This window comes from Drosophila rhopaloa, unplaced genomic scaffold (assembly GCF_018152115.1).
Source record: "Drosophila rhopaloa isolate 14029-0021.01 unplaced genomic scaffold, ASM1815211v1 contig_2, whole genome shotgun sequence".
Lineage (NCBI taxonomy): Eukaryota > Metazoa > Arthropoda > Insecta > Diptera > Drosophilidae > Drosophila > Drosophila rhopaloa.
Genome location: NW_025335083.1, coordinates 9690407 through 9703973, shown reverse-complemented (window position 1 = coordinate 9703973; position 13567 = coordinate 9690407). Strand labels below are relative to the sequence as shown.

At 40.3% G+C, this 13567-nt stretch overlaps 4 protein-coding genes and 3 non-coding genes across 7 annotated transcripts; 3 read left to right on the top strand and 4 right to left on the bottom strand.

The window, feature by feature from the left end:
- Window positions 1-108: 108 nt before the first annotated feature.
- On the bottom strand, window positions 109-4134 carry LOC108044989 (glutactin). Its single transcript, XM_017124168.2, has 4 exons — window positions 3904-4134; window positions 2410-3081; window positions 1617-1982; window positions 109-1179 (listed from the first exon to the last, which is right to left on the bottom strand). Exons 1-4 carry the CDS (start codon window positions 4132-4134, stop codon window positions 568-570), a joined length of 1881 nt encoding a protein of 626 aa, XP_016979657.1. The 3' UTR covers window positions 109-567.
- Window positions 3505-3576, top strand: Trnad-guc. The gene has a single exon. It is a non-coding gene; the product is annotated as a tRNA-Asp (tRNA).
- A 1781-nt stretch (window positions 4135-5915) lies between the features above and the next one.
- Window positions 5916-9798, bottom strand: LOC108044963 (glutactin). Its single transcript, XM_017124133.1, has 5 exons — window positions 9422-9798; window positions 8286-8441; window positions 7369-8065; window positions 6852-7048; window positions 5916-6613 (listed from the first exon to the last, which is right to left on the bottom strand). The coding sequence occupies exons 1-5, from the start codon at window positions 9758-9760 to the stop codon at window positions 5987-5989; spliced, it is 2016 nt and encodes a 671-aa protein (XP_016979622.1). The 5' UTR covers window positions 9761-9798; the 3' UTR covers window positions 5916-5986.
- Window positions 8823-8894, top strand: Trnad-guc. The gene has a single exon. It is a non-coding gene; the product is annotated as a tRNA-Asp (tRNA).
- On the bottom strand, window positions 9214-9285 carry Trnad-guc. The gene has a single exon. It is a non-coding gene; the product is annotated as a tRNA-Asp (tRNA).
- Window positions 9799-10311: 513 nt separating the features above from the next.
- On the bottom strand, window positions 10312-11469 carry LOC108044961 (probable cGMP 3',5'-cyclic phosphodiesterase subunit delta). Its single transcript, XM_017124132.2, has one exon. It carries the CDS (start codon window positions 11330-11332, stop codon window positions 10877-10879), a length of 456 nt encoding a protein of 151 aa, XP_016979621.1. The 5' UTR covers window positions 11333-11469; the 3' UTR covers window positions 10312-10876.
- A 656-nt stretch (window positions 11470-12125) lies between these two features.
- Window positions 12126-13215, top strand: LOC108044970 (trafficking protein particle complex subunit 4). Its single transcript, XM_017124143.1, has 2 exons — window positions 12126-12342; window positions 12400-13215. The coding sequence occupies exons 1-2, from the start codon at window positions 12168-12170 to the stop codon at window positions 12882-12884; spliced, it is 660 nt and encodes a 219-aa protein (XP_016979632.1). The 5' UTR covers window positions 12126-12167; the 3' UTR covers window positions 12885-13215.
- Window positions 13216-13567: the final 352 nt, after the last annotated feature.

The window sequence follows — 13567 nt, the reverse complement described above, 5'->3', positions numbered from 1 at the left end:
CTCAATATAATGTTTCCTTTTTAGTTCTTTACTCTTATTGGCGAATAACGCAAGGCATCCTTTGTGCGAAAATGGTAAGGGGAAATCGCTTGAAAACTTCAGTCCCGAAGAATTAAGTTTGAAAACTGTCACTTTCTGTCTTGGATTAATGGTCAGAGCTATATCTACTTCAAAGAAGAATTAAGTTTGAAAACTGTCACTTTCTGTCTTGGATTAATGGTCAGAGCTATATCTACTTCAACATCAAAATAAGAGCAAGATAAGAAAGTTGGGAGTTAATAACTGGTGATCTTATTTTATGTCCAACAAATGTTTGATGGCCATTTTGTGACTTCTTAGTTTCATTGTTGTGTCACTTTGCTTTTTTCACTATTATTAGTCTGATCACTACAATATAAAGTGTTTATATTGCAAAATCTGAAGAAATAAACCCAAATTTAAAGTGCGATTTTTAAATATTATAATTTATCAGTTTATCAGTTTGGAGGGCTAAAGTTTTTGAATAAATAATATTTGTATAATCGTATAATTGTTTAGGTTTTACAAATTCTATATCTATTAAACGCATCAAAAACGAATCTTATTGCGGTTGGGCCGCTTCACCAGGCTCTTGCGTCCGCCGAGCTTCTTCACAGTGCTGGCGGAGGAGGCTTTGGAGGTGGTCAGCTGCTTCCGGCGTTTATTTTGCGCCCGCTTCCGACTCCGGCTGCGCAGGTAGTAGATCTCCCGGATCAGACTGTGGCCCTGCTCCTCGTCCTGCAGTGTGGCTGAGAACTCGCCGAAGAAGTTACCCCCGATGGTCAGCGTCTCGTCGATCTTCAAATACGGCCCGTACAGCGTGGTCATCGGCGGCCAGTAGCCGGTGCGGTAGGATCCGAACGGATTGCCGGTGATCACGAAGTTGGTCCAGAGTTCCACCATACGGACGGCCATCGTCACGTCCGGCGGACTGAGGCGCTTCACGTGATCGGGGTAGGGGAACAGGTAGAGGGCCTCGTCGGTCAGCGAGACGCCCGCCTTGAAGGGGCTCTGCATGTTGGTCTCCTCGTCCATTTCCTTGTAGCGATTGAACTCGCCCGCGTAGTCGAACGAGTAGAGGAAGGTGTTGTGCGGATTGTGTTTGTTGTTCATGTTCAGGGCCAGCAGAACTGGCAGCTTGTGGTTCAGCGTACCAGCCACCTGAAAGGAACCAGAGTTTATGATTAGTTTGCTGTAATACTTCAAATGGTTGATACTATTCGTAAAACAAAATAAAGTTTTTTGTAACTTCAGAACGTTTACAAATCTTCTAATATAACTTTTCGACTCTCAATTTTGAAAGTACTTTAATGTATTAGAAAATATTTTAAAATGTTAAAAACCCTGATCAAAATTTTTATTGATAACCACTCCAATTTAAAAGACAGAATTTTGTACACATATTTAGCCCATATCCAGTTCAAACTTAGAGGATTTATAAACACAAAGGTTTTATAAAAAAACAGATAAATATTTTTGGTTGAAATTAAAGACAGATAATTTTCTACTTGACAAGGATACCTTCTTTTGATTATTTATCAACTTTCTTTTGCCAAATTTAAAACTTATTAAGTAATTTAAATAAGGGTTTAACTTACATCAATTAGCCTTGGGATCAGTGTGTCAAAGGTGCCGTTTTCGAGCATGTTGCGGTTAAAGAATTCGTGGGTTACAAAGCTGGTGAGGAGCATGGACTTGTCCGTTCCCACTACCTGGCGGATAACGTGATCGATGTAGTTGTAGGTGGTGTACTCGTCATCCGGGATCTTTCCCTCAAAGTCGTTGTCCACAATCTCGTTGAGCACCCGAGATCCGGCATTCTTCGGACAACCACCCATTGCCGGATAAGAGAAGTTGGACTCCAGCATGAGATCGTACGGATGCTTGGGCAACACTCCACTTGGTCCGCCAATGGTGAACTGAATGCCACCGGTATGGCCAATTCCAAGGTCGGATTTCTCCAGCTGCAAGGTTAAAAATTAATATTAATTTTTCTAAAATGTTATTTTTTATTCATTGACATGAAATTGTCAACATCGGTAAGCCTATCTAATTAGGTGTGGCAATTTAGTGTTTCTTTCTGAGCAAAAAAAAACAAATGACTTAAATAGAGCTTAAGAAATAATATTTTTTTTTTAAATACTTTTGAATCATGTAAATAATAAAGATAAGATAAAGACAAATTCAAGATGGATGCTTCTAATAATATTTTAGCGTCTATGTTTACTTCATAGTTATCATAAAACCAATGGTCATTTTAAGATTAAAGCCCTGTTTTCTAATTTAATCGGTCGGTTTCGCTCTAAACATTTCGATTTTTAATAAACAAATAAATTGATTTTATCTATTCTAGTTTCGGTTACCAAATAGTGGCTTCAATGGACTACTTACCGCATGATCCATGAAGGCAGTGAGCAACTCCAGGGCTGAGAGTTCCATTAGGCAAGTGTTTAAGTCCCTTACTGTCACCATTTGACAGTCGGCCTTCTTGGCGATCTCCTGAGCATGCATGCGCGGATTCTCCTCCAGGAAGATGGGCATGATGGCCGATCCCGAGTGGTAGATCACCTGGCTGAAGAGGCCACGCTGGACCATCGGCGACAGTGTGAGCAGGTGTGCAATGGCCGCTCCACCCACCTGACCGGCCACCGTGACCCGCGATGGATCGCCGCCGAAGTACTTGATGAAGTGCTTTATGAACTGCAGGGCCAGGAAAATGTCCAGAAAGCCGGCGTTTCCGGGAATCTCATCCGTCTTTGTTGACAGAAAGCCAAAGGGACCGAGGCGGTACTGGGGCGTGACCAGCACCACGTCCTTCTCGAGCAGATAGTCCGGCGGAGCCTCCGAGTTGCTGCCCTCGTACAAATACTCGCCGTGGATGTAAACCAGGACCGGAAGCCGTGCAGTCACATTCGGAGTGGTGATGGTCATGGTCAGGCAGTCCTCTACATCCAACACGTCATCCAACTTCCGCAGCGAGTCCATCGAAACCACCGATGGGCAACCGATCTTCTCCGCTGTGGCATCCATCACATCTTCCCACGGCTCAATTGGTCTGGGTGCCTGTAAAAACGAATAAAAGCCACATAAGCGATGATATTCCAAATAAATGAAATAACAAAAGATTTATAACTTCATTCCCCTGCTACAAACCATTTTTTCCATGTTTTCCATTTTTATATATTGCTTATTTAAAAAAATATATATCAACGAACACCATTTAACTTTTTCGGCCTAATTTGAGTTTATTATTTAGTTTAAAATACCATGCTTTCACAAAAGGAAAACATTTATCTGACTAAAACTTAAATTCATATTCTTTGTGTTTTAACATAAATTCCAGGTATAAATGTTCGTGAGTGACTCATTGTTTTTTATTAACCTAATAATAACCTTTGCTTTCCCTTATCTAATTGGATTAGGACTGCAGAATGAGTGCAGTGCGCACGGGGAAAATATAACCATTTTGACATGCGTTGTATCAAATCCTCGATAGTATAGTGGTCAGTATCCCCGCCTGTCACGCGGGAGACCGGGGTTCAATTCCCCGTCGGGGAGATGCGAGAAATTGTTTTTTTGCTTAGAATGTTTATTTATTGCCTCTACAGCCATTTACATAATTTTGAAAGTTTTAAATTTGCGAAACCAGACTCTCAATAAAATAAAACATTTCTATTTGGAGTTTTTGGCGAGACTCGTTTGTGGGTTGCCTTTTTGCATACCGATGATTTTTTTTTTGCATAATTTTTTTTGTTTAGTCCATGGCTTCATTAATTTTGTTCTGCTGACACACTTATTGCTTCTGTTTAAACTATTTTTTAGTTTTGTAATAGTATAAATGAAATATTCCAGAATTTAACTAGTCATTTTTCCGAACTTTTATACCTTAAACCGATGCAGTCCCGTCGGAGGCTCTGCATATCTGACATCAACAAACTGCAGCACTTCGCGTTTTGTCCAGGCGGTTTCGAGAATTTTTCCCTGGATGCTGCCCAATTTGGGCAGTTCCACGATTGTGTCTTTCTCCTCATCGTATTGCCTGCCACGAACTCTTGATTCCACCCCGGATTGCAGGACTAGTGCCAGGGAAACAATTAGCCAGCACGCGAGCTGCATTTCTTGAGGATTCCGCGGATCGAACCAACACTCTCTTTAGCGCACCGAACGCAACTGATCTGTGACTAGCCGGGACCAATAGATTTTAGTCCGCTCTGACCCGAAGTTTCACCCCAGGTCTGACCGAAATAGCCAAATGAAGAGTTCGCAAACGGAAATTGGCTAAAACAAAACGCGAAATAAACTGCAAATGATGCGGCGTCCCCGAGGCTCGAGCCACAGACTTATGCTAATAGATACACACAACAAAATTATTATTAACTAAAAAATTAGTAAATTTAAAATTATTTCATACCTATTGTCTTTTCCTACATTTTTTGTGTGTTAAGGGATATTTCATATTATATGTAATAGATTTTAAAAGTAATTAAATTTCTTTAAACAAAATTGAATAAAACATAATGTTTTATTTTCATCGTTTGAAACATTCAAAAACTGTAATTAATTGGTTATATCCTCGAATAAAATTTCCGAACAATAAGTCCAAATATGTATAAACCGAATCCATTAGATCAATAACATGTATACCCTGAATAAATGTTCAGGGCTTACAACCTTAAATTATTTTTAATATTTTTTTTTTTGAGTGCAAGAACAGATTTCGCTGCTCCGGTTTTAGCTGCTAGGCTGCGTGGTTGATCATCTGTAAGTAAAAGCGAAAACTTAAAGAGCAGCCGCTGGCCGAACTTGATTTGTCCGATAGTCAGTCATTAGTCGCTCAGATTGATGCGAATATTTACCGGCAAACATTGGACACTGACCATTAACTTGGTTTGTCTTTCTCACGACGATGAAAGTGCGGGTAGCGCCAGCCAAAATTAATTTCTTTAAAGATGCTGGAATAGATTTAAATTTTAAATTATACCTAATTGATTCCAGAAATTCTCCTCGCTACTGGTATTCACAGTGCAAGGCAAAATATCAATCATCATCATCTCGAGCTGCGGGAGAAAGCATTCGTAACGCTTCAGTGCCAAAAAAGATCAACGACTTCTCACTAATCGCACGAGATAATTCCATTATTTGACTATGCTTAACTATAGACAAACTTGGGAAACCCCACTATATAAGGAAGATAGAAAGTGAACAGGTTAAATTTTTCTTCTTAGGAATTTATTGTTGACGAGCTCAATGTCACAGAAATATTTGACACAGCTTTGTTTAGCATATAAATATTTTTAAACTTGAAGAAAACAAAAGATTTAATAATGTATATATTACAATTTTAATTTATTTTATATACACTCTCAATTACATCAAAAGAAAGCGATGAGCATCACTGACATACCTGAAATTGATTAACCATTAAAAACTATTAAGTTAATCAAAGCAAGCCGAATATTTTTTAAAGATGTTTTTCCATCAATGTCTACCAATTCTGGACCAATCTAACAAACTAATTAATCCGAAGAACAAATGAGCTGTCACACATAATTTTTACTTCATTATCTTCCTTTGAAAATTCTAATTTGAATTTTGCTCACAGCTGGAATTTTGAAGCGGCTTCTGAACAAAGCCAAAATATGATTTATGGGGCAAATAAAGAAAGCAAACTCTCGAAACTATGTTTTGAGCACTTTTTTAAATCAAGCAGTTTCGCCGCGCTAAATCGCATTTGTTACAGTTACTCATACGATCAACTAATGATCAACATGATTTACATATTACATCAATAATCCAAATGCGTAGTTAATTGTTTATAGCCCATTATTAACACTTTTAAATAAGTAAAATGTAATCCCTTTAAAATAAAAAAATTGTGATTTGTGGGAAAGTTTTGATTTCAGAAATATATTAGAGAAGTTATTTGCTTAAATAAATACAAGGAGAAGTAGATCGGATGAGTAGGGTTTCACTGTTTGTGGGTACGTGTCGACTTCCTGGCAATGAAGACCAAATTCTGGCTGACAGCCTCATTGGCCCTCTCGCCCTCGCCCTCGCCCTCGACATCATCCTGTTCATCCTCCTCGTTGCTATCAGTATCCTGCTTTCTGGCCGACAACAGAGCCGACTCCAGATCGTAGTAGTCCTCGTTGACCAGGTTGTATCCGTGCTTCACCTCCTCGACGGCGATGCGGTATTCGTCCAGGTAATTGTCACCGAAGCTGACGGTGCGACCGATCCTCATGTAAGGACCTGTTTCATCATTCATAGACGGCCAGTCAGGCAGGCCAGGAGCACGGGGAACACCCGTTGTGGCGAAGGACGTCCATAGGGCCACCATGCGTCTGGCCACCTTGACATCGCGGTTCGAGTTCAGAGCCAGGTATCGAGGCCACGGGAACAGGTACAGGTTGTCGTCCGTCAGAGAGGCTCCCATGTCAAAGGGCACGAAGCTGGCCTCAATCTCACCAGTGGCATAGCGATTCTGATCGCCCTCGTAGTCAAAGGTGTACAAGTAAGTACTATTTGGCAGCTTCTTGGCGTTGGCCTGCATCACCAGCAGCACGGGATTCTTCAGCGCAATGGTACTGCAAAGCTGGATCGAAATGATTATTTGATTAATGTTGTTTTACAAGAGAGTCTTTAAATGAAATACTAAATGAAAAGCTATAATAAAACAAGTTATGTTTATCTTTATTTAAATCGTACAATCAAACAAATAAATGATCATTATTCGTGAAAATAATTTTCTACTTTTTTAAAATATAAAGTCACATTTTTAGAAAAAACATCTATTTCTGGATATAGTAAACATATAAGTTGATAATACTTACATCGATCAGACCTGGCGTCAGGCGCCTAAAGCTGCCGTTTTTAACATCAGCCTCGGTAAAGATCTCCTCGTCGGAGAACTCTCTCCATGATCCCGTGGGATCCGCGCCATTAGCCTGCTCGATAATGGTATCGATGTACTGCCGTCCGGTCATTTTATCGTCCAATATTGTCTCGTTAAAGATATCCGCGAAGATATCTGCAATGGCAAAAAACAAAGAAGATATAAAATAAAAAAGTATTTCACATTTGAAATTTTACAGAGGTTGTGTGCCATTACTTTCCAATACCCAAAGAGCATTGTTATATGTGAAGATCAGTTTAATATTAATGTATCTAAGTCAAAACTTGACCTCAAGTTGGCAAAACTTGTCACTACTTTTTTTGGTAACAGAACCAATTTATTTTTTATCAAATTGGGAAGTGGACAATATATAACGATTTAGTAAAATGCAGATACATTTTGGTGAATTTCTGCGATTGACACTGCAAAAAAATAGGACAATTTGATTAATTTACCTCTCAGCATGAAGCTGCCACCGTGTTTGACGCTTCCGCCCATTGTGGGATAGGCCTGGAACTTCTCGGCGGCCAGGAGGCGACCGGGATGCTCCGGCAGAATGCCGGACGGTCCACCGATGACAAGCTGGACGCCGCCGTAGGCTCCGCCCGACAGCGAGGGCTGATCCTCGCCATGGACACTGAAGGCGGCCAGGAGCATGGTGGCGTTCAGACGGGTCAAGCACTTGTTCAGCTGGTCGGCCTTGGTGGCCTGTTTGCATCCCGCAATGCGGGCAATGGCCTTGGTGTTCCCCAAAGGAGCATCAGTGATGAAGGCGGGCGACAGGGCCGTGCCCGACTGATAGATGACGCGGTGGAAGAGTCCGGTCGGAACCGCCGGACTCAGGGTCAGCACGTTGACCAGAGCTGATCCACCCACCTGTCCAAAGAGCGTCACCCGCTGCGGATCGCCTCCGAAGGATGCAATGTGTTGCTGCACCCACTTGAGTGCCAGGATAATATCGGTGACTGCCGCATTGCCAGGCATCTCGTCCGTCAGCGTGGACAGGAAGCCGAAGGGTCCGAGGCGGTAGCGCACGGACACCAGGACCACATCCTGCTCCAGCAAATAGCCAGGAGCCGCCTCGACCGAGTCGCCATCGTAGAAGAAGTCACCGTGGATGTACACCATCACCGGCAGGGATTGGCCCTCCATCTAAAAAAAATGGATGGAAAACTTTCTTAGCAACGATTTTAAAACCATGTAAAATGCTTTAGAGTGATTCTAACTCCAACCATTATTTGTTTCACCCCATTCATATTGCTTTTTTGGGTAATTTAAAACTATTATTTCAAAAATCTTTTCAATCCCTTGGTGTAATTATGAGCAACTTAGATGTTTATATATTATTATTAAAAGCTACATATTTACATACCGCCTTGGTGTTAACAGTAAGACGCAGGCAGTCCTCCACATCGAAGCCATCCTCCTCCAGCTTGGCAAACACGAGCAGTTCCTGAATGGATGGGCAGCCGGCGTGGGGTCGATGAGCGGGAAGGACACCCCTCCAGGCTGGTGCGGGTCCCGCTGGCTGTAGATAAGAAAAGTCAGATATGAACCATCAGAATATAAGAAATGTTACATATTAACAAGATGTTTAAGAAAATATATTTTTATTAAGTATACATTATTTTTAAAGGGATTTAAAAAAAAGAGATAATATGTCTGATCCTTTAGTTTTAGTTTATTATATTCAATAACCAGTTTGAAATAAATAAGCAAAAATGTATCAAAACGTCAATTCAATAAATTTATTATCTAGCAACAGCATATATTTAGTTAATGGACCTATAGATTTTATGCAAAACCTAAGACATAAAAATTGAATACGAATTGGGCATATTTTCAAATTAATACTTAGAATTTTCTGTGTTGCGTTTCGTATCTGGTATTGGGCAATCGTCGCTCACCGTCCTCGATAGTATAGTGGTCAGTATCCCCGCCTGTCACGCGGGAGACCGGGGTTCAATTCCCCGTCGGGGAGAATGTTTGAAAATGTTCTTAATTTTTTTTTTATCATGTATAACATTTTTATTTTTTTTTTTTCCTTAAATATGTAGTGTAAAATGAGTTTTTTCTTTATTTTAACAAAAGCTTGAGCTATTGTTGTTATTACGTTATACAAATACACTTTTTACAACTTCTGGGGCTTAATACAATTTTACAAAATTAGTTTAATAAAAATTGCTTCATTTCTTTTTTTTAATTTTAAATGTTAAACGTTTTGGCTTTCGTTAAGTTACAAACAAAAATAAAAAAAAATGTTATCATAATTAAAAAAATAAAGAACATTTTCAAACATTCTCCCCGACGGGGAATTGAACCCCGGTCTCCCGCGTGACAGGCGGGGATACTGACCACTATACTATCGAGGACGGTGGTTGACGCATGTCAAATAACAAACAAGAGAGAATACGTTTTCACTTTGAATAGCGTTGCCAATAATAAAAGAATGCAATAAAATTCTTTCTTTGATGTTACCCATATTTTATGATGAAAATAACTACTCACCTTAAATCGCTCCGCTTTACCATAGGGAATGTCTAAGAACTGCATTATCTTCTTTCCAGTCCAATCGGTGCTGAGCGTTCGTCCTCGGAGCCTTCCCAGTTCGGGGACCGTTACGGTGAACACCTTGGGTTCCTGGACATTTGGCACCTTTTGCTTGTTGGGCTTCTGTTTCTGGCCCTGTTGGGGCTTTGGACGCTTGTTTCTGTGGTTACCCATACCCTGATTTCCGGGTCTCTGCTGCTTCTGCTTGTTAGGGTTCTTCTGTGCCAAGCTATCGGCCACGAAAAAGGCCAGAAGGACGATTGCCAGGAGCAGCAAAACTCCATTAAACCGTGCCATTTTAGGTTTTGACTGTACCTCGATCCGCTACTTTTGGGGGATAGAATTGAACTGTTGGCTATCTTAGATTTTTGCTCACCAAGAAGACTTTCTCAACATATTCGAGTGACTCTTGACCGGGCGCGGGTTCTATTTCGGTTATAATGGGGTCAAGTCAGCACTCTGTCCAAATCTTCCTCTTAACTTGATAGCCATTTTTCGCGATCGCAATCGTTGAATATTCAGCGATGCCAATCTAAATGCAAACTTTGGCGATGTATAGCCAAAAGGCAAGCCCGCGATTTGGATTGGATTATGCTTGTTGGCATGAAAGTAAAAGAGAGCCAGACACAACCTGTTCTATGATGGACCCTAAAGGCATTTTCTCCTAATGAAGTTTATCAGCAGAATCTATATCAAATGAGAAATATCAGTATGCTAACTCTTGTTGTATCCACTAATCTTCACATATCTGTAACATTTTTAATAATTAAATATTATGGCTTTACTATATCGTAAAGATTTAATATTGCGAATTTCACAATGTCATACCAAAATAAATGCATCTTAAATTTTCTTATAACATCTGCTTATATTTGCTGACAAATTGCGTACAGCTAGGCTATATCTAATACAACTTTGACAGATTTTAGTACTTTCATTGTTATTTAAGTAGAGCACGCATCCAAATGTTTTCTCAAATTATGGTACATTGTATATGTTAAAATTCGTTTCATCAAATTTAAGTTGACTTTATGGATTGATTTCAAGTAGTACAGAGATCTATAGATACAAATTATCTCAAATGACACAAATTTCTCAGCTATTTTTAGTCAATTTTTGACAGTCTATAAAAGATTTGTACATAAGCATGCTTGTTGCGTTCGAGTTGACATTCCGTCATTTATCTGCATTACATTTGTTACTTTTTATTAATAAATTAATATGGTAAATGTAAAATTAGATTAAAATGCATTAGACTACAACTAGTTCATAAACGCGCAAACAATTGCATTGAAATGCAGAAGTACTCTAAAGCGAAGTAGGTTTTATAGAGAACATCTTGAAAAAGATCCAGAAGGCGTGAGTGGATGGGAACACCTGGTACCTGGTCACGACCAGATGACTCAGAGTTGCCTAAATGTAGTACAGGCGCACAACCGATTTGGTGATGAGAGTCTCGTTGTCGTAGAAACTGGTTTGGATCGTCACATTGCCGTTCAAGACCTTGGCGGGCATCATCTGGGACTCGGGTGCCGCCTCGATCGTCGACTGCCAGGTGTTGGTGGTACTGGCGCCCACAAATCCCATCTCGAAGAACCACTCCTCCATGATGCGGCCCTTGAAGAGCACCTTCTGGTCGAGCCGAAAGTTCTCCATTGGCTCAATGGTGCTGAAGTTGATCTCACGGGAAACGGCCCGCATGTCCAGTATCTTCACCGGCACCCGGGCCTCGTGCTCCAGATCCGGTGCCGAGAAGTCCTTGTTCTCCTGCCAGATTATCTTTCCGCTGTCGGCGTCCCGCAGAATCATATAGTTGATTTGGAATCCCTTCTGGATCCTCTCCCCCGCATTGTGGTCGTCGGAGCCCATAGTTGCCGTGGAGGTTTGAAGTCGGTCAATCGGGTGCACTGCCAGGTGGGGAGCGCCTACGCGTTTACGTATACTTTCGGGCAGAAAATCAATGTTTATTTTTAATCCTAAGCCAACACAGCTGTTCGCCTGAGAAGTTCTCAGTGAGAACAATTTCTAGAGGTGGAAGAAGGTACATCGATGTTCTGAAAACATCGAAATTTAGCCGGGCATCATCGATGTTTTCGTTTCTAACTGCCTATTTACACTAGCGGCGTTTCTGCAACAGCAAACAAGTTCCGCAACACCTTCCATATAAAGTACATGTGTGGAAAAAGTCGCTACAACTCGCTGCTGCCATTGGTGAGCTGTATATCCCCAAAATAAAGTATTTAAGTATTTCATGTGATATTTACTTTTACAATTTTTCAATTTTTTTAGATGCATTTCAGAACGCTCATACTTAACTTTCTTCATTCACTAATTTGCCAATAGTACTGGATAAATCATTAGCCTTAGTGTTTATTGTTAAATTCGAGTGACTCTTGATCGGGTACGGGTTTTATTTGCGGAATACAGTCCAGTTTGCAATGGCAAAGTGGTTTTTAGTTTTGCGTTTTTATTCACTCCAATTTTCACGTTCTCTTCTTGGGAATGTGCCTGTGTGCTTGGGAATCAATCTCTTTTTTTGCCACAACTATTTTAAGCGTATTATCTCTTCTCGACGAGAACACAAGAAATGATGCGGTGGGTATATGCGATATTATCGTATATTATACATCGATAATGCAAGCTGTTTCCCAACCATCGATACAGTGGATAGTTCCATCGATAGTTTTAAAGATCTACCAAAAACATGATTATTTATGGCGTCTATATAGTTAGTAAATCGGGTGGCCTTATATTCAACCTGGACAACAATGTGCCGCGCATTGAGCACGAGAAGACTTTCACATACCCCCTGGACTTGGTGCTGGACTACGATTCCAAGAAGGTATCGGTGTCGTTCAACAGAAAGGATGGAATAAATGGTGGGTGTGTCTGTGAATTCGGTTACAATGATCAGCTGACCATATCCTTTTTTGTAGTGGGTCATGTCCTGGTGGCGGTCAATGGTATGGCAGTCAGTGGAGTCACCCTAGACGATGGACGCGATGTGAGGACGATGCTGGAGTCGCCAGAGAACTATCCCATCAACCTGAAGTTCAGCCGGCCGAAGATGACCACCAACGAGAAGATCTTCCTGGCCAGCATGTTCTATCCACTGTTCGCTATCGCCAGCCAACTGAGTCCGGAACCCAAGAGTTCCGGCATCGAGCTCCTGGAGGCGGACACCTTTACGTTGCACTGCTTTCAAACGCTGACCGGGATTAAGTTCATTGTAATCTCGGAGACGGGTCTCAACGGAATCGATCTGCTGCTGCGTAAGGTTTACGAGTTGTACTCAGATTACGTCCTCAAGAATCCATTCTACTCACTGGAGATGCCCATCCGATGTGAACTCTTCGACAACAAGCTCCAGGAACTCCTTGCCCAGGTCGAGAAAACCGGCATTAGCAATATTGATAAATAAACGTTAAGTAGTCTTTGTACTCTGTTATTGGGATTTTGTTTTGTTGAGCTAAGGATCTCGTTAAAGCTGGATACTACTTTACATGAAAGAAAGAAAATGCTTTTGCATTATTTATTTTTAAAGCGTTGTCTTTCCAATTTGCAGTTAAATATTTTTATATTATACATTCCTATAGCAAGAAGTTTTTATGTTTTGGTTATAATTTTTCTGATTAGCAGAAATGAGCTATACATCAATTTTGCATAGAACCTGCTGGCCAAAAAAAAATATATAATTCACTTTAAGTAAACTGTTTACTTAAACCAGCGGTTCATTAAAAGAGATCACAAAATGTGTTTTATTTTTTATGTTTTGACAACCTTTCGAGTGTCCGTAGGTAATTCAAAGTAGGCCAAATGTTTCAGGGTGGTTCAAATTTATATAAAAAGATTTTAAGGAGCTACTCTCATCCGCTAATAGTATGAGTAGTTTTTAAGAAGACTTTGAGACCATTTCACAACGCCTAAAACTTAAAATAAAAATATTTTGGTATTCGAATGCATTCATGGAACACCAAAATCTAAAAAATTAAACAGAAAGATTTTTTGTTGGCATGTTTTTGATTTCTTAGTAAGCTTTAAACGGAAAAGTTATAAATTATAGGTAATTTTATTTTAATCGTTTTATATTGATTGATTATCTTG